Below are 20929 nucleotides of genomic sequence, written 5' to 3'. Positions count from 1 at the left end.
ATTTCTTAAAAGTATTGTGTATCAAGGACATGTACCCGGTATTCCAACTCTGAAAGATCGAATGACGTTACAAGTGAGACAAATCAATTCCGATATGTTGCGAGCCACTGTGGAAACTGTCGTGCACCGTATGCAGTTCCTGGAACATCGGAATGGTGGTCATATTGAACCTCATTTGTAATTAACAATAAAGGTCATGAAATTGATGTGTGCTGGCTCTCATTTGCCATTCATTAGTCACACCTGCTAAAATTAACTTGACAGCGCCAAATTTTCCCCTGTTGGCGACTTTTGGTACTTTTTTCGTTAAATCGAATCCCCATGTTCCATTGTGTACGTCTACCGAATATTGGTAGACGTGCACAATGCTGCATTGGTGTGTTTCGTCCAATATATTACTCGCTAGAGGGCTCTGAAAACACTTGACGTTATTTTATAATCTCCCTATCAACTATCAACTTTACTGACATAAGGGTTGAAGCAAAAGCTTTTCATATTCCCGGCTATCTTGAGAGAAACTGTGAGTGGAGAAAGTATGAGCCAATTGCTCGCCCTGAGTGGGATAGGAGATTAGTCCTCAGTGTTGAAGTTTAGGATGGTTTTAGGTCTTTTATGTTTGAAATAATCCATTGTGTCATAATCTGCAACCAGTTGGATCAGTTTGTTAGGGTGCACAGATGCTTTTGAGAAGAATTTGATTGCTATAGTCTGCATGAAGTGTAAATATAGGGGATATCTGTGTCCCGATGCAGCTGGACAGTTCGGATGAACCATGGAGCGTCCAGGATCATTCCGAGACATTTATTCTGGATACTTTGTAATTTGAGAATATTAGAATTTGCGGTATGACTCCAGGCCGGTGAAGCGTAGGTGAGTATTGGACGAACCATCAGTTTGTATATGAGAAGTTTGATTCTGGTGCTCAGCTTACTGTTTCTGTTAATTAGCGGATAGAGCTGGACTATGGATTTTGATGTTTGAGTCTTGATATGGGAGCTGAAAGTCAATTTTCTGTCCAGTGTTATACCAAGATATTTGATCTCAGTTTTCCACAGAATTTTAGTGTTGAAAAGGAGAATATCTTCTTTAGGAAGCACTGATCTTCTAGAGCATAGGATGGCTACGTTCTTCAGGGGGATTCACTTGGAGTCGCCATTTGGAGAAATATTGTTCGATTAGCAGTAGGTTTTCTTGCAGTTTCTTGATGGCTAGGTGAGGCTTTAAAGATCTAGCTAATCTCGCTGTATCGTCAGCGTGTAGGGTTTAATTGAAGATAGTGGGTTGTGTGGTATATCATACAAGTATAAAGAGAATAGGATTGGTGCTAGTAAGGATCCTTGTGGACTCCAGCTAAGATGCGTTTTTGTGTCGAGACTACCCCACACATCCTGACCTGCATGCGCTTATCGTAGAGGTATGCCTTTATAAGATGAATGATTCCGATTGGTACACCAGATGATATCAGTTTGTATAGCAAACCATAATGCCAAAACTTGCCAAATTCACTGGCTATGTCAAGGAAAACAGCCCCAGTGCATCGACGCCATTTAAAACCAGTGATGATGTGTTCCACCAATCTGTGTATTTGCTGCGTGGTGCTGTGCGACTGTCGGAAGCCAAACTGCTCCTCAGGCAAGATATTTAAACGGAGTACTGACTCTTGAAGTCTGGTAAGAATTACCTTCTCAGCAATTGTGCCGAGATTAGAGATGAGGTTGATTGGTCTGTAATTTTGAGGCAATCTGGGATCTTTTTCAGGTTTATGGATCGGTATTATGTCCGCCAGTTTCCAGTAGGAAATGTTTGTAGTGAAGGATGGAGTTATGATATTTGTCAGATGGACAATGGCTCTACGTGGTAGAAGCTTTATTACTTTGTTAGAGATACCATCGGGTCCAGGAGCCTTTTTGTTCTTGAACTTCTTAATAATAGCATATATTTCAGCCGGTGAGGTGGGTGCAATTTGAATGGAATGTAAGAGCAGAATTGAGTGAATATCTGACATTATGGTGGATCTTGTATATATGGTTAAAATCGAGGTGATCGTATGCAGGTTTACATTGTTTTTCAAGATGATTTGCTATTGCTTCAGCTTTATCAGCATCCGTGTGGACGAGACCTGAATCTGGAGGTGGGGAAGAGGTTTATTTCTGTTTTTAATCTTTCGGATGAGATTCCATATGGAGTGCTGCGTGGTATCACAACACCTTGCGGCGCCCTGGTGTTGTGATATCTTTTTCTTGCCTTATTTTTTTCTCTAATCAGATTCATAATATCATCTGGCAAGTGGTTGGACTTGCGGGTAGTTGCAGGGGTAGTAACTGCTGCACAGGCTGCTATAATCTGTTCTGTGAAGTTTTTAACAGCTATTTCAATTTCATCTTTTGATTTAATGATGGGAACAGGACTAATATATTTTGGAAGTACCTTGGAGAGTCTTTCCCAAGGAATAAATGGGTGAGGGGGGGGGGGATAATTTTTCAAAGTTTCTCAATTTTAATCGTATTGGGTTATGGTCTGATGACAGATCGTTAATCGTCATTAAATTGTATTGGAGTCTGATGTGCTGCAATATGGCTATGTCCAACACATCAGCCCACCCATAAGTGTTGTCATGGGTGGAATCAGCAGGATCTATTACAAGAAGGTTGTTGAATAGTTATGTAGTATCTGTCCATTTTTGTTGGTAAAACAACTATTCCAGGTTGAATGCTTGGCATTTAAATCACCTGCCACAATGATAGGCTCTCCGGTATCGAATATGGCGTTCAAATCCGAGAACAGTAATGATTTATGTGGAGGTTGATATGCTGCAAAGATTTTTAGTTTGCCGACAGAACTCGTGAGAATCTCAATGCCGGTGATCTCGAGGTTGGTGGTAGGAGGGATGTTTATGGAGTGATGAGAGATGAAATTTTTATGAAAATTGCCGTGCCTCCTCCTCTGGGGAAAGTCTATCGGCTCTGTACAGTTGGTGTCCACAAATTTTGGGGTTGTCTGAAGGTCTTAAGTGCGTCTCATTTAGTAAAAGGACATCTGGTTGATATCTTTGGACGAAATTTTGACAACGCGAACGTCCTAAAAATCACTAATCAGGCCGTTCGCGTTCCACGCAATGATCTCTAGAGATTCTGGTTTTACTTTGTTACTGTTCATTAGTGAGCGCTGAAATAATAGCTTGTGTGTCCTTTAGAAATCTGTTAGTAGAACTTTGAGAAGGGTTGGATCTGCTAAAATCCAACTGCATATTTGCCAAGGAAGAGGTAATGATAGCTGTCACATTTGGATGTGATGTTGGCTGTTCCAGGGATGTCTGTTTAGGGCGAGTTACATCCGCATACCTCCTAGACTGTTGTTTCTGAGTTGTTCTTTTAAAGGCCTCAGATTTCAGCAAGTGGGCTTCTTATCCTTTATGTTGAACTGTAGGAGGCTGTGAAGTAGTCTCTGATGTAGGTGTGCTAAGAGAGGAAGAGTATGTTCCTTCTTCTGATTTTCTATTTCTTGGATTGTGTGCGCATCCTCTGTAGTTGGCAGTATGAGGACTGCCACAGTTGGCACATTTAGCCGGGGTGGATTTTGGCTTAGAGCATGTATTTGTTGGGTGGCTGACCCCACATTTTAAGCATTTAAATTCAGCCTTACACATTTTCTGGGCGTGACCAAACTTCTGACATCTATGGCATTGCCCTGTTGAAGCCCTTTTTCTTAATGGTTCTATAGTGATTTTCAGTCCACAGATGGACATCAGATCATATATGTGCTTGTAGGTTTGACTGATCTCTACTAACACTAGTGGCATTGGAGTCCTGTCTCTCCTGGTCATTCTGCTGACCTTTACGGGTGGTAAACCTTTCTGGTGTAGATCTGCAGTGATGTCTTCTGTGGAAACATCTTCAGATACACCTATAATCACTACCTTGAGGTTATTTTCTGATCCCAGTGAAAAAGTGTGGTACTGAATACCCCTACCTCTATGTGACATATCACTTTGGAGGTGAGTTATCCATTATAGTAACAGCACATAAAATTCTGAACTCTTCCTTCTTTTGCAATCAGTCTTATACCTCTGGTATTCAGTTCAGAGGTTAACCGTTGATAATCCATCACTGTCCTAGGTTGGATTTTAATACCATCTGTGACATTTTTTGCTTGGCTGTATGATATCTGTAAGTTGTACATCGTAGTCCTTAGGGACATCCATTTATTCTTTTCACGCAGAATAATTAGAGGTATATTTTCTCTTGAGGAGGTAGGAGAGTCCGGGACAGAGCCATCTTCTTCCATTTCATCCACATTTGGTGGTTCAGAGGCTGCATTTTTGCGAGCACGAACCTCCTGATAATCGGTGTGGTCAGTAAGGGGATTATCCTCAGCAGTTATTGCTATTTCGCTAGCGCTGTCTTGAAGAAGTTCTAAGAGTTGAGAGTCATCTGTATCAACTTCTTTTATTTCATGAACTACAACCTTTCCTGGCCATTTTGTGTGAAGCAGATTTCCTATGTGTTTAAATATTGCCAGAAGCTGTTTAAAATTAAGTTCTTCGTACGGTGTATCCATGGTTAGACCCAAGTCTTGTTCTGTAGAGCAGGACATGACTATCCCTTTCCACTATAATAATAATAGATAGTCTCTAATGAAGCAAATGAAGCAGTGAAATAATGGCGATACTAATGGCTAGCGTATCGCCGTTGTTTTGAAATTTGTTGACTTACCTACTTAGTTGATTCTTTGGACCTCTTTAAAAATAAACAGATTGATTATAGTAGTAAAACTGTTTATTACTAGTAAATTTACTAGTTAAAATTCCTTGAATCACATTTTATATCAATTATCAAAAACCTGTACGTCAGACATCATCGCTATACCGCCACCTCTTCCTATAATCGCCCTGTGTATATATAGACCTATGTATATATATTTAATATTTTTTTAATAGACGTAAAGACGCATATTTCATATTTTTTGCAGGAAAAAAATGTCCATAATACCTTCATTCACTATCTGCTTACTGCTAAATGAAACAAGTCATAAAATAAACTGTGTTTTATTTAATTTTTTATATTTTGTATGTTTTATATTTAATGTTTTATAGCATAGTTTTGCTTAATGCTAACTGAAAAATTGTTATGCACAATGATCAGGGGCGACTCGTGCATAGGCACTACGGGACTGCAGCAGCCTCAATTTTTCTCGATATATAAATATATTTATTAATTTATTTATATTTGCTTGTAATATTTAATTTTATCATCAACAATCCTGTACAATTCTCTTATTTTGTATAAAAAATAATAAATATTCATCTTGTAGCACTTAGGAGGGCGACGGAACGCTAGCAGCACCGTGTTTACCACAGTGTCATATTGCTACGCGCGCAAGCATATGCACGTCATAGTGAGAGGTGAGCTATTAGCGTAATGCGGCACTGTCCATCGCGCAGTTCCACTGTTGTTTATATGCAGTTTGCGTCAGTAGTAGAGTGTTCGCAGTGCTTATCGTGTTTACTCCGTCTCTTTAAATATTTGGACATTACAATTAAACACATAACATTTGTTATAGTTTTTATTTTAGAATATTATTGGGGTTATGATAATGGATTTTATTCTTCAGTAATTTTGAATTATACCAAACTGTATAATTTTATCGATAATAAACAATATTTTTTCATGTTTAATTTTTTTTTTTTTTAATTTTTACCATAATTTTGGTATTTTATCCAAACACGTATACACTGTACTTACAGTGTGTATGTATATTTCGAAAGTTGCAGCACCCCCACGATTTCAAGCCACGAGCCGCCACTGGTGTGAGGACTATATTTTTCGCTTGGAGAGTGGTGAATGAATGGAATGTGTTGCGAGTGCTTTGTCTGTCAATGAGTTCAGGAAGAGGTTTGATAGATATTCTGTGGATAGTTTGGTCCCACGTTGAGTCTACTGACTCCATGGAGATGCCCGTTTAATAATATAATTAAAATTGTACAAGAAAAACACATTATATTGTTTTACGATTTTTTTTAATGTTGGCTGTTTCATATTGTTTTTTTTTTGCAAAAGTTTATCATAAAATCAACGGGTGTTCGTCTGAAACATACTTAAACTAATCATGGAGGTTGTTTTTATTCTGATATCCTATCGGCTTTGTTTTCTAATCTCTTTAATTCTACATTTCGGTAGGTTTTTCGAAAAAGTGATACTTTTTTTTTTTTAAAGGTGTATATAATTTATTTCTCTTCTTAATTCCAATCATTTGCTTGTTAGTATCACTGTTCTTATTTTTTCTTACTTATCCGCATTCATCCCCTGTCATTTTTTCCCCCCGAGCGTAAACTTTTAAGAGTACTGGAAGCACTTTCCAATGTGAAAATTACAAACATCAACAACCCAATCGCGAAATTATCATCACAAATGCAAAAATGTGAATCTTTCTATTTGTCTCGTATGTGTTTTGTCATCTTTTCTGTGTACGATGAGTTTCTACACTCATTATCCAAATTTCGGAGGTACATTTTCTCGGCTGTCAAAACGAGGTCCAATAATAAATAATCTTTGAAAAAAAATCTTTTTTTTTTTTTAGATCCCAACTAGTTAATAAGCGCCTTAATAATTAGCAAGAAAAAAAAGTGCATTTAAATTTTTTTAAATCAATAAAAATAATTAATTGATAGTTTTTAATAGCATGGAGACTTCTATTAAACTATTCCGACTATTTTTTTTTTTTTTTTCTCTAAAGGAGGAGACTAAAATTGGAGTCATCGGAATCCTTCTATCTCATAGTAAGCAAGAAACATATTGTCACACTTTCCAGACCAGTCCTTCAAGTGTATAAGGAGCATAAAGATATTGATGGGTTTCTGTATATGAATTACAGCTCTCAAGAGATGTACGGCTGAGATAAACAAAACCTCGCTACAGAAAAATCTAATCTCGTAAGTAGTTTTAAATCTTGTCGGTAGTTGTTGATACGAAGAATTTCTTTACAGCGGCATAAAAGTTTTAAATTTGATTAACGACTTCGAAACTGAATGCAAGAACAGTTTTAACTTATTTTTTTTATATAATCATTTCTTAACATTCTGTTTCGACGAATTTAAGAGGGAAAATGCCGACTTATCCTTGCTAATGAAATGTAAGATGGCCCTAACGTCACTGATTGTTCAAATCCTTTCTAAGTAACACTACAGATGCAGCGGTAATCATATTAGGTTATAACAATTCCCGTCTTTCCTTTTGAAGGAAACATCTTAGATCATAAACATCTTAGATTCTTGGAAGTAACCTTTCTCGTGTATATGACAACTGAATCTGCAACCAGTTTTTGGCTCATGAAGTGTAGATATTTATAATTACGGATTATATTTTTAAACCCAGGAAAACAGGAATTTACATTCTTAGCAATACTTTAATTTTAGTTAATTTACTTTAATCTCGCATTACCATTCTTCAAGTTTTATTAGACCAAATTAATATATAGAAATAATTACGTATTTCTTTTCATAGAAGAATAAAATGAACTTCATGAAAAAAAAAAAAAGATAAAATACGGTATTTCAGAAATATTTTGTTATGAATAAATCAACAGAACAGAATAAGCAAAAGTATAAAAATAAAATCTAAAAAAAAAAAAAAAAAATCCATTAATAAAAATAGCTTATTCGGTGAAATATAAAAATCAAAATCTAAGTTTATACCGTTAACGTCTGTTGGCGCTAATGGTTCTAAACTCATAAATATAGCACCAAAATATCGTTTGGTATAAATATACTCAAACTACGTGAATGTAATGGACTCAACTCATCAATAGTAGCTGGACCCACTGACCCCACCCACTACAGCCCATCAGGAAGTTCTGATGTATTAGACATAGTTATCCTCAGAAACATCAAATATCAATACCAGCTGGAGACAGTAGAAGAGCTTAACTCAGATCATAATCCCATCCTACTCAGGTTAGGACTTCAAGACCAACTCTCTCCCCATCATTCTTTCATACCATGGGACAAGCTCTCTAAGGTTCTTCCAATCCACATCGGTCCTCCCCCTGTCATTCGTAAAAAAGAAGAAATAGATCAAGCTGTAAACAACTTAACTAGGCAAATCAACACAGCAATAGCATCAGTCACTCAAACCACTGTCTTCCACGCTTCCAAGATCCCAGAAGAGATAATGGACCTGATTAGAGCCAAAAACAAGGCCAGAAAGCGATATCACAACACCAGAGCCCCGCAGGACAAAGCAACCTTAAACACTTTGAACAGACAGGTTCGAGAAGCCCTCCAGGTCCACAGAAACTCCAAATGGGAAACCAAACTGAAAGAAATCAACCCAGAAGATAACTCCATGTGGAAGTTTGTAAAATCTCTTCGTACCAAAAGACAACCACTTCCCCCTTTAAAGACCAATCTTGGAGTTGCACACACAGATGAAGAAAAAGCAGAAGCCCTAATTGACAATCTGGAAAATCAATGCAGCCCATCTTATGCAAACTTAAATATCAATCTTATTTACAAAGTCCATCGTAAAGTTAGAAATGCACTAAGTCAGCTTAAGGATGATTCAGAAACCATCATCCCCACATCTCCAACAGAAATAATAAATATCATTTCCCATCTGAAGAATAAAAAGGCCCCCGGCCCTGACGGCATTACCAATAGAATAATAAAGCTACTCCCACGGAAAGCCATAATTCATCTAGTTAATATTACCAATTCCATCTTAAGATTCCAATACTTTCCCTCTGATTGGAAAGTCGCGGACATTATACCTCTGAAAAAACCTGGTAATAACCCACAACTTCCCCAAAGCTACAGGCCCATCAGTCTTCTTTCCTGTCTTGGCAAAGTGACAGAAAAGATCATCCTATCAAGACTGCAAACAGCAGTGGACCAACAGAAAATAATCCCAAATGAACAATTTGGGTTTCGCAAAGCTCACAACACGGTGCAACAAATTCACCGACTAACAGAACATATCACTCATGGTTTTAACTGGCACCTTCATACTGCTGCTGTATTTTTGGATGTTGCCAAGGCTTTTGATAAGGTCTGGCATCAAGGCCTTATCTTCAAACTAATTGAAAACAATATCCCAATTAAACTAGTGAAACTCATATATTCATATATCAATGAAAGATACATGCAAGTAAAACTCAACGGAATTGTTTCTTCAAGGCGCAGAATCCAGGCGGGAGTACCTCAAGGTTCTCTTCTGGCCCCAATACTTTTCACAACTTACATGGCAGATGTTCCTCTCAACCCAAAAACTACTACGGCTCTTTATGCCGACGATACCGCTATTCTGGCCAGATCGCTCAGCCCTCACCTAGCAATCACTAGACTCCAAGGAAGTATCAATGAGCTAGCAAACTGGTTCACCAACTGGAGAATTCAAGTAAACCCCCTCAAAAGCTCAGCCATGATGTTTTCAAGAAGAAAGATCTGCAACAAAGAAGACATCCTGCTCTCTGGTCAAAAGATCCCATGGCATTCAGAGACCAAATATCTTGGAGTATTGATGGATAAGAAACTCCTTTTCAACAAACACATCAATCTCGTTTGTTCCAAATCTTCCAAAGTCATAGCTCAGCTCTACCCATTGATCAACCGCAAGAGCAAATTGAACCTACATAATAAATTGCTTCTTTACCGGATGGTAATACGTCCAGTCATCACCTACGCCTCACCAGCATGGAGTCACACTTCAAGATCAAACATTTCAAAATTGCAGAGAATCCAAAATAAATGCCTTAGGATGATCCTGGATGCACCGTGGTTCGTCAGAAATTCACAGATTCACCGAGAAACCGGCATTCCATACATCTCCTCCCTTCTTCGTGATCTTGCAGAAAAATTCTTCGTGAAGTCAAGTTCACATTCAAACCCACTAATCGTGCAAGCTGTCAATTACAATGAGACTGATTACTACAAACACAAAAGACCGAAGGCTATTCTTCTCTCAACTGACCATAGCTAACACTACTGCCCTCAGAGGGCGAGCTTAATTGCTCACAAATCTCCCATTCCCAAATAACTCTCATTACAGATAAAGGGGAATATGAAAAGCACTTGTGCTTCACCCATCCTGTCAGTAACGTCAATGGTCGTCAATGGAATGTAATGGAAACAACACTGCAAACAGATTGCAAAACTTAATGTTTCTATTAGTAAAAATTGAAGAATAAAAAATATGGCATTTATCTCTCTCTCTCTCTCTCTCTCTCTCTCTCTAATATGCATAATATACAAATTCGATCGACTTTGTTGGTCCAAGAACTAAATATAGCTTTAAAAAAAAGTGCATAATAATTTCTAAATTATTAGCAATTAATTTTTGTCTTAGAATAAATAAATATAAGTTATAATTAATTATTTAATAATTATTCAACTTTTGATTGCAGGTCTTATGAGAGGGAGCTTGTTGAGCAGTCAACTACGAAGCGTGAAATTCACTATTTGTAAAAAGGAAGGCATCAGGACGGCAAGCTTTGCAAAGAGTAATACACTGGTGGAAACATGCTGTGATATTCAAATCTTCGTTGTATATTATCATATCACTCATACCGAGTAAATTGGCATTTTTTATTATTTTCTTCGACAGTAAATAATTTCTACGATCTTCCTTAAATATTAAGCAATTTATTTCATACATTTGTCAGTTATAAATTTCGAAATATTCAATGTTATTCAATTTTGAGTTTCCAGTAGCTAAATTGGCTGTTTTTTTCTTTCGTAAAAAACAAAAATGGCCAATATTTTACTAACTCGAATCACTGTAAATACCATTGCAAATATAAAACCATTGCATAACAAATGTTGAATTGTTTCTTTAACAGGCGATTTATTAAAATATATAAAATTTTAGTCCTATTCAAGTAGTAAAAAAAGCAATCATGAAGGCATTAAATCCCGGCCGTGTCACTACTAACGACGTTTTTAAAGCCATAGTTATAAAAGTGATTTCTTTTTATTTATGATTTTATTACAAATAAAAACTTTCATAGTTTCTACGTTCGGCTTTGAAATAATGCTGGCTATAATACACACTTTATGCCGAAGTGAAGCCTTTTGGCTGTTTAATTTTAGTAATAAATAAAAGCAATTTTAATGACTCGCTTCTGTTGAAGAAATCGCAGTTATTGGGAGGAAACCTTTCAAAGTTAAATATAAATAATTCGTTATAAATATTATTAAATATTTATTGATTGTATTAATGGAATTTCTTGCATGGAATGGGTGAAGCAATTTTGATCACGTGCAGTTATGTGATAATTATAACGTGAGAGAAGTATCGTATTTTGTTGTTGCTATTATAAATAACACCAACAAAATACGATATCTCCCAGATCTCTCATTATAAATACAGTCGATGTGAAGAGAGAAAGCGAATTAAACCACCAAACGATCGTATAGATATATATTAAAAAACAAAAGGAGATCAGAGAAGAGATATACATTATGAAAGAAATTTTTTTAAGGATTTAACTAACTTTAGAGTCAGAGGACTTAGAGTCCGATATTATTATTATTATAAAATCTCCATGGAGTTAAAACTCATCGCGGAGGTCCCACTGCCTACACATCCAGTTTATAATACCGTGCCTTAAATATGTTCACGGTCTCTACGCTCACCACACTTTTGGGCAATGGATTCCAATCAGTCACTACTCTCTGCAAAGGAACTGCTCCTCACTCCCCTTGTTAACACTCTCCTTATGCAGCTTCCGGTATGACCTCTTGTTCTCTTCCTATCTTCACCCATTCCATGCAAAACCTCTCCACATTAACCTCTTAAAGGCTTCCACCAGTTTCTGCAAATTGCATTTTCTCAATCTGTCTCCATACGCAACATTCCAGAGACCAGAAACCACCTTAGTCAATCGTCTCTGAACCTTTTCCAATACATCTTCATCTTATTGAAAACCAGGTGACCAAATTTGTGTACAGTAGTCCATATGTGGCCTGATAAAAGCCTTACAGAAGGGAACCATAACATCCATACTTCTACAAGTGTCATTTGCATCATTCCCATTATCTGCTGTGCTGTCCTCACAATTTTAGCAATATGTCCCAGATCTCTCATGTTCTCTACTTTCCAAAATATTTCCACCGATTGTGTACTCTATGTCCCATCTTTTCTTCCCAAATTTCAAAACCTTACATTTTGCAACATCTACACTCATTTACCAATTCAGCCAGTGTATTCAAGTTCTCTCAAAGCCACAGCATCCGCTCTACCCCTAATAGCTCTCCCTAACTTTGCATCATCTGCAAATTAAACAGCAATGGACCCAAAATAGATCCTTGGAGTACACCATTAGTAACTTTCCTCTTCTGGGATATCGCTCCTCCATAGGCAACTCGCTGATACCTATCAGACAGCCAATCTCCAATCCAGCGAACTAATCTACTATTTAGTCCCATACTTTTCAGTTTAATTATCAACTTGTCATGGGGCAATTTCTCAAAGGCCTTTGCAATCTAAATATATCACTGTGTATGCATCGCCCTTATCCAAAGCATTTGTCACTTTCTTATAAAAAGTAAGCAGACTGCTAAAACACGATCTTCCTTTAACAAATCCATGCTGGCCACCAAAGACTATTTTTCTGTTGCCAATCTAATTCTAAATCTTGGTCCTAACACCCTAACCACAACTCCAGACACACAGACAAAAAAAAAGTACTGAAAAAAGTAAAAAAGGGAAAAAAAAGTAACTACTGTTCGGTACTTTTTTTTTTTTTTTGCGCTATACTGTATGTATTCACATTTATCATGGCATTAACCACTTGTATTTAATAAAACAAAAATAAAGTTAATCCCTTGCTTTAAAACCTGCTTAAATTTATTTAATAGGAAAGAAATATAACTATGAAAATTCTGTTTGCTTTCCAGTAACCTCGAGGATCTTTAAATATTAAAAATTTCCTCCAAGAAACTGTTCCTAGAATGTTGCAACTTCTGTCTTAACTGGGTACTTTTTTTGATTTTTTTAAATATTATTGCCACAGCTGATCAACAAGAAATTAGATATTACTGACTGATATAGTAAAGTGGATTAAATGTACTGTAGATGATAATTTATAATGTACTCTTGCGTACGATAATTTTTGCGTTATAGCCCTACCTAGAGTCATATGTTTATTATTATTATCATCCAGGGGCGAATGCTGGTCTTGAAATTCACGCTTGCTCTTATCATTCAAGGAGTAAGAGGTGTGATTGAAGTCTGATTAGCGGAATAATGAATTACTGACCATTTGAAACTATATATTTAGAAATTTATGTACATTTAATCATACAAATACATTTATTTTACAAATGATATTCTATCTTTATCAATTTAGCTACTTGAATACAAATTCTACCCAACGGGTCTTCTTTATGAACTGGTCAATAACATCGTCATAAAAACTTGGCTGTAACTTAATTTTCTCAAGCAACACGCCCACTTGTAAAGGCTGGTTAAAAAGCTGGCTAGAGCTACGTTGACTGCGTATGGCCTGTGTTTAAGACGACGTGAAGGGAGCGGAAATGACTATGCGTGCGCATGAAATCACAGTGCTGCAGCGAGGACCCGGAAGCTCACACAACCGAACAAGCAAGCATCGGCCTTCGATATACAACGCAAAGCTCAATTATTGCCGCGCAAGTTTAAGACATCTTCTGTCTACAAAAAATAAAAGCCTAAATGGAATGCTTATAAATGCATGCATTTATTAACAAATAAATATTATTTCTTTCTCAGTTAATGAGCTTGCATAGCAACCATTGAGAATTACCCCCTGTTATTATTCCTTAATATTCTTGGAAGCTTGTTTGAGCAAAATAATAACAACTGCACTTACGCCACTGGTGTACAAACTTTTTTAGTATGGAAAATCGAAATTGCTACACGTGTTAATGTGAAAGAAATGGGTCAGGGCCAGTTCTGTTCTATACTGCTTCAAAGGAGGATAAGTCCAGATTTCATTAAATAATAATAATAATTATTACAATTTCTAAAGTTGGAAAAGTCTCTACATTTAATGATTTGTAAAAACTGGATATATTGCCTGCTTATTTTTCGAAGATTTAAGTAAAACGAGCAAAGTTATCTGTAACATTTGAAATGCGACACAAATCTATCTTTTCATAAACCAGCAAAATCGAAATGTTTTGATCGTTTATAAAAGGAAATACCGTGGACTGAATCGCATTTCAAGTATTATTCTAACCCCCCCCCCCCATCCATTATCAACAAATATTTAAGCGCTTTATGAACAAATTTATCAGCAACAAATTCAATACTTCGAGAAACCATCTTCCCATGTAATCATAAGCCTTTCTTCCAGGGATTTCAGGGTTATTAAATTTTTACCAGATAGCACAATATACGGTAAACTAGGTGAAATGAATCTATGGAATTATTTTTCGTTTGGTTGCAAACGATGCAGTGCCAAAGGATTATACGAAATTAATGTTAGAATAGTCATAAACAAGTAACACTTAACTTTTTAATAGCGCCCTCGATCGCAAAGAAAATTGCGAAGTCACTTAAAATATTTTATTGGAGAAATGATTGGGGAGGACAACTGTTATCAAAAAGCGGATTTATTAGTCTACTTTTTATTACAAAACTAGTGATGGAAAGGATATGCTAACCTGACTAATTTCATTAGTTAACATGACAGTCAATGTTTTACGCCCCGAGGAATCGGACCAATCTTAACAAGAAAGCATGGAGTATCGTTAAATTTTATATTAAACCGTTAATGTTGAAAAACAACAGTTATATATTCACACTTAAAAGTTATCAGCTTTCCACCAGGGAGACAGTCCGTCTAGACCATAAGGTCCCAAACGTTTTCGGGCCACCGCCCACTTTGCAAGACAAATTTTGTAACGCCCCCCCCCCCCCCCCATTATACACACATATATACATGCTCTATTTTCTCAGTGAAAGAAAATTGACATCTATTTCTATCTGACATGGTAAATTTTCAAATGATTAAATAATTGAAATAGAAAATTGATAAAAAAAAATTGATCGTGTAAGACGGGCATAAGATGAATTAAAATGCAATATTTAAATTTTAAATGATTATCTAATCGCAAAATCACGAAAATAATTAATTTTTAAATATATATTATTAATTTCTTCTATAAAGAGCCACCGACCCCTAGACCTCCCCAAATTCTTCTGATCCTACTATAGCCCCCCCCCCCCCCCCCAGAAGGCTTCAGCGCCCACTTCGGGAACCTATGGTCTAGACTCTAGAGTGACAACTGTATAAACTTAGAAATTAAAATTCAAACTATATTTGCAGTACATGCACCTACAACCAACTACGTTTCAAGTAGATTTTAGCGCTTTATTTTTTCTTTCTACATGAAATCACGGGTAACTTTACCGAATCTATTTCTAGGCGCAGAAAATTATTCAAACCGCATACAATTTCAAGTTGCAAGGATCCTGTTACGTCGATACGTACTTCGTATGTTAGTCATGCTATATCTTGATGTTTGTCAAGTCGTGCAGATGAAAGTGAAACGTGCTTCATATTAACATACTTGCATGAAGAAGATTGGGTGTAAACACCCAACAGATTTAGTTTATGTCCGTGACATTCGAAACAATAGCACTTTTGAGACGATAAATCAGTCTATTGATCTTATTACGAACCTGGATCTCTTTCGTGGTGTCAAAGACCTATTCTCGATTCACAGCAGCTAAAGAAGCAACTTTTAGATATTTATAAATGATGCAAAATAATATTTTGTTCTATGCAGAACATTGTGATTTTTCATAGCTTTATTTACAAGTGTAGCATGGATGGAATTAAAAAAAATTATCAGTTTATATTCAGTTTTTAACTGTGATCTTCGTAATGCTGCAATAAACAATCGAAACCCGAAAAATGTATAGTATTTTATACGTTCATATTATAATCTTACACTGTAATTTGCATTGCTTGCGTTAAATCACTCGCCATTAATCTCGCACGCAAAGGCTCTATTTGTATGACAGTAGACTAATAGAGAAATCAGAAATCGTATACAGTAATAACTTTTAAGCATTTGTGACTTCACGATACGATACAAAAAGGAACTCCGTTTTTCGGTGTACATTTTTATACGATATTGATTTTAATATTCTTATTATTTCATAATGTACATCATTTATAATTATGTCAATAGTCACTTACCCGTGATCTAAAAATCAATCTTTTCGTTTTTCATTACGCATTTGTGCGCATAATATGTAGTGATACCAGACGACTGTTTTTCGTCTAATTATAACTACGCTTTCACATATCTGACGTTGCTGATCACGTAGCTTTCTCTGCGTGTTGTTATTAGTATTATTAATGATGGCTTTGAATTAATAGCATTGCAAATAGGTCTGATGCACACATACATAAAAAATGGCTACTGTCTTATGTTCTTATTTTATTTAATATATTAATATATTATATAATATTTATTATTATATAATATATAAATAATATAATATTATTATAATAATATATTATATAATATTTATTATTATATAAATATAAAAAATCATTGATCGAGTGCACGATATGGTATTGGATGACCGGCGAGTCAAAGTGTGTGAAATTGCTGAGATTACAGACATTTCAAAAGAACGTGTAGGATATATTTTGCATGAAGAAGAATTGCAAATGAACGTGTAGGATATATTTTGCATGAAGAAGAATTGCAAATGAAAAAGCTTTGCGTAAGATGGGTGCGCGCTTGCTCACAGCAGATCAAAAACGCACTCGCATGAAAATCTCTAAACAGTGCTTGAAGCGTTTTAACAAGAATAAAACTGATTTTGTGCATCGATTTATTACTATGTATGAGACTTGGATTCATCATTACCCAACAGAATTCAAACAGCTATCAAAAAAGTGGACAGAAGCCGGTTGTTCAGTGCCAAAGAAGACAAAGTCTGTTCCATCAGCAGGAAAGGTCATGGCATCGATGTTTTGGGATGCTAGAGGCATTTTGTTTATTAATTATCTTGAAAAGGGTAAAACAATAACCAGGGAATATTATTCCAATCTTTTAACCAGACCAGATGAAAAAATTCGTGAGAAAAGACCCGGTTTGCAGAAGAAAAAAAATCATCTTTCACCAAGACAATGCACCTGCCCACAAAGGTATTTTGGCAATGGGAAAATTAAGGGATCTGCACTATGAATTCTTTGGACATCCACCCTATTCCCCAGATTTGGCTCCCTCTGACTTCTGTCTCTTCCCAAAACTAAAACTCTTCCTCGCTGGTTAAGGTTTTTCTTCGAATCAAAAAGTGATTGCAGCTGTAGAGGGGTATTTTGTAGATCTTACTGAGAACCATAATGGCGCTGGAGCATCGCTGGAATAAATGTATTACTCTTAAGGGAGATTATGTTGAAAAATAAAAATAATTTTGAAATTATAAATTCGTTTTTCATTGTTAGGCCGAGAACTTTTCAGACCACCCTCCTAGTTCAATTTTTTTTTTTTTTTTCCCCCAGTATTCGCGATACGCTAACTTTCTAGAATTTTATTATCACTGTTGGGCAACCACAATTCAAAAGCTTTTCTCTACAGGTTTGAATAGCTGCCCTTTGGCATCCCTTTGATTCTTTGCGTGGTTATGATAAAAGCATTCTTATCGGGTCTAGCATTGTGGTGAAGCTTTATTCCATCTATAGAGAATGCAAATATTAAAAGAGCGGAAACACCTGCTAAAAAGAAGTATTTCAAAGTTGAATTAACAGTGAGGTGTCGTGCCATAGGTACATCGTACTGATAAGAGGAATGCAGTCGAAACCTCTGCTGAATACAGTTAACATTCTACAATAATAAATACAACTTTTCTGTTTTTAAAAAGCTAAAAAAATCTACTAATTTAAATTATTTCCAACGAGTTAAAAACGAATGTAATGTCCCATCCCTTTTTAAGCTTAAAGATTATTAATAAAAGAATAATAAAAGAAATATAAGAAAAGTAGAATTGTTTCCTGTACCACTTGAATACAATTTTGATTGCCTCAGAATAGCATAAATCACAGAATTCCTAAGAAATTCATGGATGACAGTGCATTCAAATATAGAAATTTATTTAAAATAATAATAATAATTTTGGCACACACAGCTTGTATGATGTCAAGAATTCAGCAGTTATAAATAAAATAAATATTAAATATTTCCCTCTCTTTTGCAGCCTAAAGTCAGATAAAAAAAAGCAAAATATTTATTAAACAAACAAATTAATTATTATGTTTTTAAATGATGGCACTGTCGTTATGTGGGAAAAGGAGAAATCTTCATTTAGTACGTATAAAGTCTGCGCATGCTACGTCTACCCACTGTTGATCACCAAGCACGTATTTGTACTTCTCTCTCCTCCGAAGTTTTATGTGTACTGTATTCCAACTTCTACAATATCCCCAGATTTATTTACTTATTTGGTTGGTTTCAAAAGTTATATCTTTTGGATGAAATGAATAACATTATTTTGACTTTAACTGATTTGCTGTTATTTGAGCTGTAGCGTGTGTTTTTGTTAGGCATATTTCTGCGTATTTATTAACTAATTGGTATATTACAGCGTTTAAATATATTAAACAGAACCAAAATAAAATTTGGTAACACGATAACTTGTATTAATATAAACACATTTAAGAGTTATTATTATTATTATTATTATTATTAAGAAAAAAAAGCAAAAGAAATGCAAAACAACAACGACAAAAAGTCCTATCAAGTACTCTTTTCTTGTTGAGAAGCTGTCTGGCAAAGTCTAATGACCTTGAGAAACTTGTTTCTGGTATCTTTTCATCACTGGGATGTACAATAGATTCGGTGTGTACGTAGAAGAATTTTTACTCATACAATTTTATGACTTAAGGTCAGCCACGAAGAACACCAGTTTCCACATAACCAGTGCTGTGTATATTGTGATTAAAACTTAGAAAGCAAAATGAGGAATATTGACATTCCTTACTGATAAAGGAATATGCAGGATGTGAATAAAGATGATCTCAATTTTCAGTCGATAAAAATCTTTACAAAGTGAATGTATGGAAGAATATATTATATTGGCAGTTTGCAAGGACTAACCTGAAAAACTCCGAGGTAAAAACAGTAGTATCAACAACGATTAAATAATAAAACGATGCTTGTATATATATTTCACTCTTGCCTCTAGTAAGAGAACAAAGTGTATAGTTCAGAGGTGGTGTGAATGCTTCATCTGTGAATGAGTTTAAGGGGAGTATGACAGGTATATATTATTATTATTATTCCTGATACCTCCAAGGAGTCTAAAGACTTATCGCGGGAGGACACCTACAACTGTCTCAATCACTACGCCGAACCTCTACTACGAATCATCGTGAATAATTCGTAATAGAGGTTCATTAACATACTAACTAAAATGTTGGTCTCTCGCGATGAGTCTTTTGACTCCATGGAGGCACCTTATATAATAATAATAATAATAGTGCATACACGTAATAACGAAATATTATTAATAAATTTTCATAGCATTAATAACATAATTTTAGATGTCGTTAAGCAGACATATATGAATAATTATTTTTATAGATGGCGCTCTAATGCCATATTCATTGTACGATATAAGCTATTTCAGAGGAAATCGAGAAATACAGTACTGATATCAAATATCACTTCAAATTTTATTAAATTTTAAATTTTATATTTTATAATATTATTATTATTATTATTCCTGATACCTCCAAGGATATTTTTGTTAACGATATTTTATTAATAATTCGCAAGTTGCTTGCAAAAAAATAAGATTAAAAAAAGCATAATAAAAAAGTGATTATCATGATTACAAAGGTGATTATCATGATGAGCATATTGAACATAAACCATAACTACAGAATATAATTAAAGAAATTCACGAATTAAAAATTCGATGCTCGAATAATCATTATTGAGACAACATTATCAACCAAACTGTTCTAGTATAAAAGCTCGCTGTCTCTTTCTGTGTTCCCGTGAACGGTGAGATGGGAGAGGAGAAGGATGAAACCCTGGGGGTGGGGAGGGTAATGGATGGCAGTGCTGTAGCTAATGAAGTTCTAACTGAGGCTCGGCTATTGCTGTTACCCTCCTGCCATAATCAGAGCTTTAATAGCTCAATAGCACCTTATCCGTACACTGTCCTCTACAGATAACGGGGAAGATGAAAAGCATTCTTGCTTCACCCCTTTAAGCCAGTTCTTATAAGGACGTGTTCCCGTATTCTTTCTCCATGAACACTGTTCCAACTTGTTTCTTTTTTACCTAATCTTCAGCCTCAATCTCCATTTCATACATTTTATTCTTTCTAAATTTATTATTTTTTACATGTCGAAAAGTTGGTGCGATGGACCTATCAGGCAGATTACAGGGGAATTGTTGCACAGGGTAATGGGCGATGAAAGAACAAGAGGTCATCCCTGGAAACTGTGCAAAAATCATGTGAGTAAGGAGATGAAAAGGATATTCTTTATTTGGCAAGCGGTGAATCAGTAGAATGCACTGCCGCAGTGGATGATAAGTGTTCTGACGATGAATATTTTTAAGACAAGCGATATTTATTGTAATCTGTGAGAATTTTCGACTACTGTGGTCTTGTTTTCTACTCCATGGAGGCAATACTATTACTAATACTTCGAGTAATAATTTAACTAGCACTTCTTCAACGCTGTTTAGTGTCAATAAACTACCAACGTTCATATTTTTTATTCTAATAGCAGATACACTGTTATATAATGAACCATTTATTTATAAATTATGCGACCATATTTTTAGTGATTTCCTGTCAAGAACAATTGCTATTTTCAATATTTTGTGAACTCAGATATCTGATGCCTAGCATTTTGGTACTTTTTACACTCCATCCTAGGCTATTTAAAATTCAATGAATTCGGTACCCAATTCTAT

The 20929-nt window shown here is 35.5% G+C and overlaps 1 protein-coding gene across 1 annotated transcript in view; it reads left to right on the top strand.

The window, feature by feature from the left end:
* Positions 1–10701, top strand: part of LOC150102197 (microtubule-associated protein 1 light chain 3 alpha-like) — a 37894-nt gene extending 27193 nt beyond the window's left edge. The window contains exons 4-5 of the mRNA XM_090399669.1: positions 6733–6928; positions 10396–10701. Of these exons, the coding sequence (XP_090255795.1) occupies positions 6733–6892 (160 nt within the window). The 3' untranslated portion in view covers positions 6893–6928; positions 10396–10701. The remainder of the gene's footprint in view (positions 1–6732; positions 6929–10395) is intronic.
* Positions 10702–20929: the final 10228 nt, after the last annotated feature.

This window comes from Typopeltis vanoorti, chromosome 10 (genome assembly GCF_054136105.1).
Source record: "Typopeltis vanoorti isolate ZY-2024b chromosome 10, IOZ_Tvanoo_1.0, whole genome shotgun sequence".
In the NCBI taxonomy this organism is placed as follows: Eukaryota; Metazoa; Arthropoda; class Arachnida; order Uropygi; family Thelyphonidae; genus Typopeltis; species Typopeltis vanoorti.
Note: the sequence above shows the minus strand (reverse complement) of the source record. Positions and strands in the feature narration are given on the sequence as shown.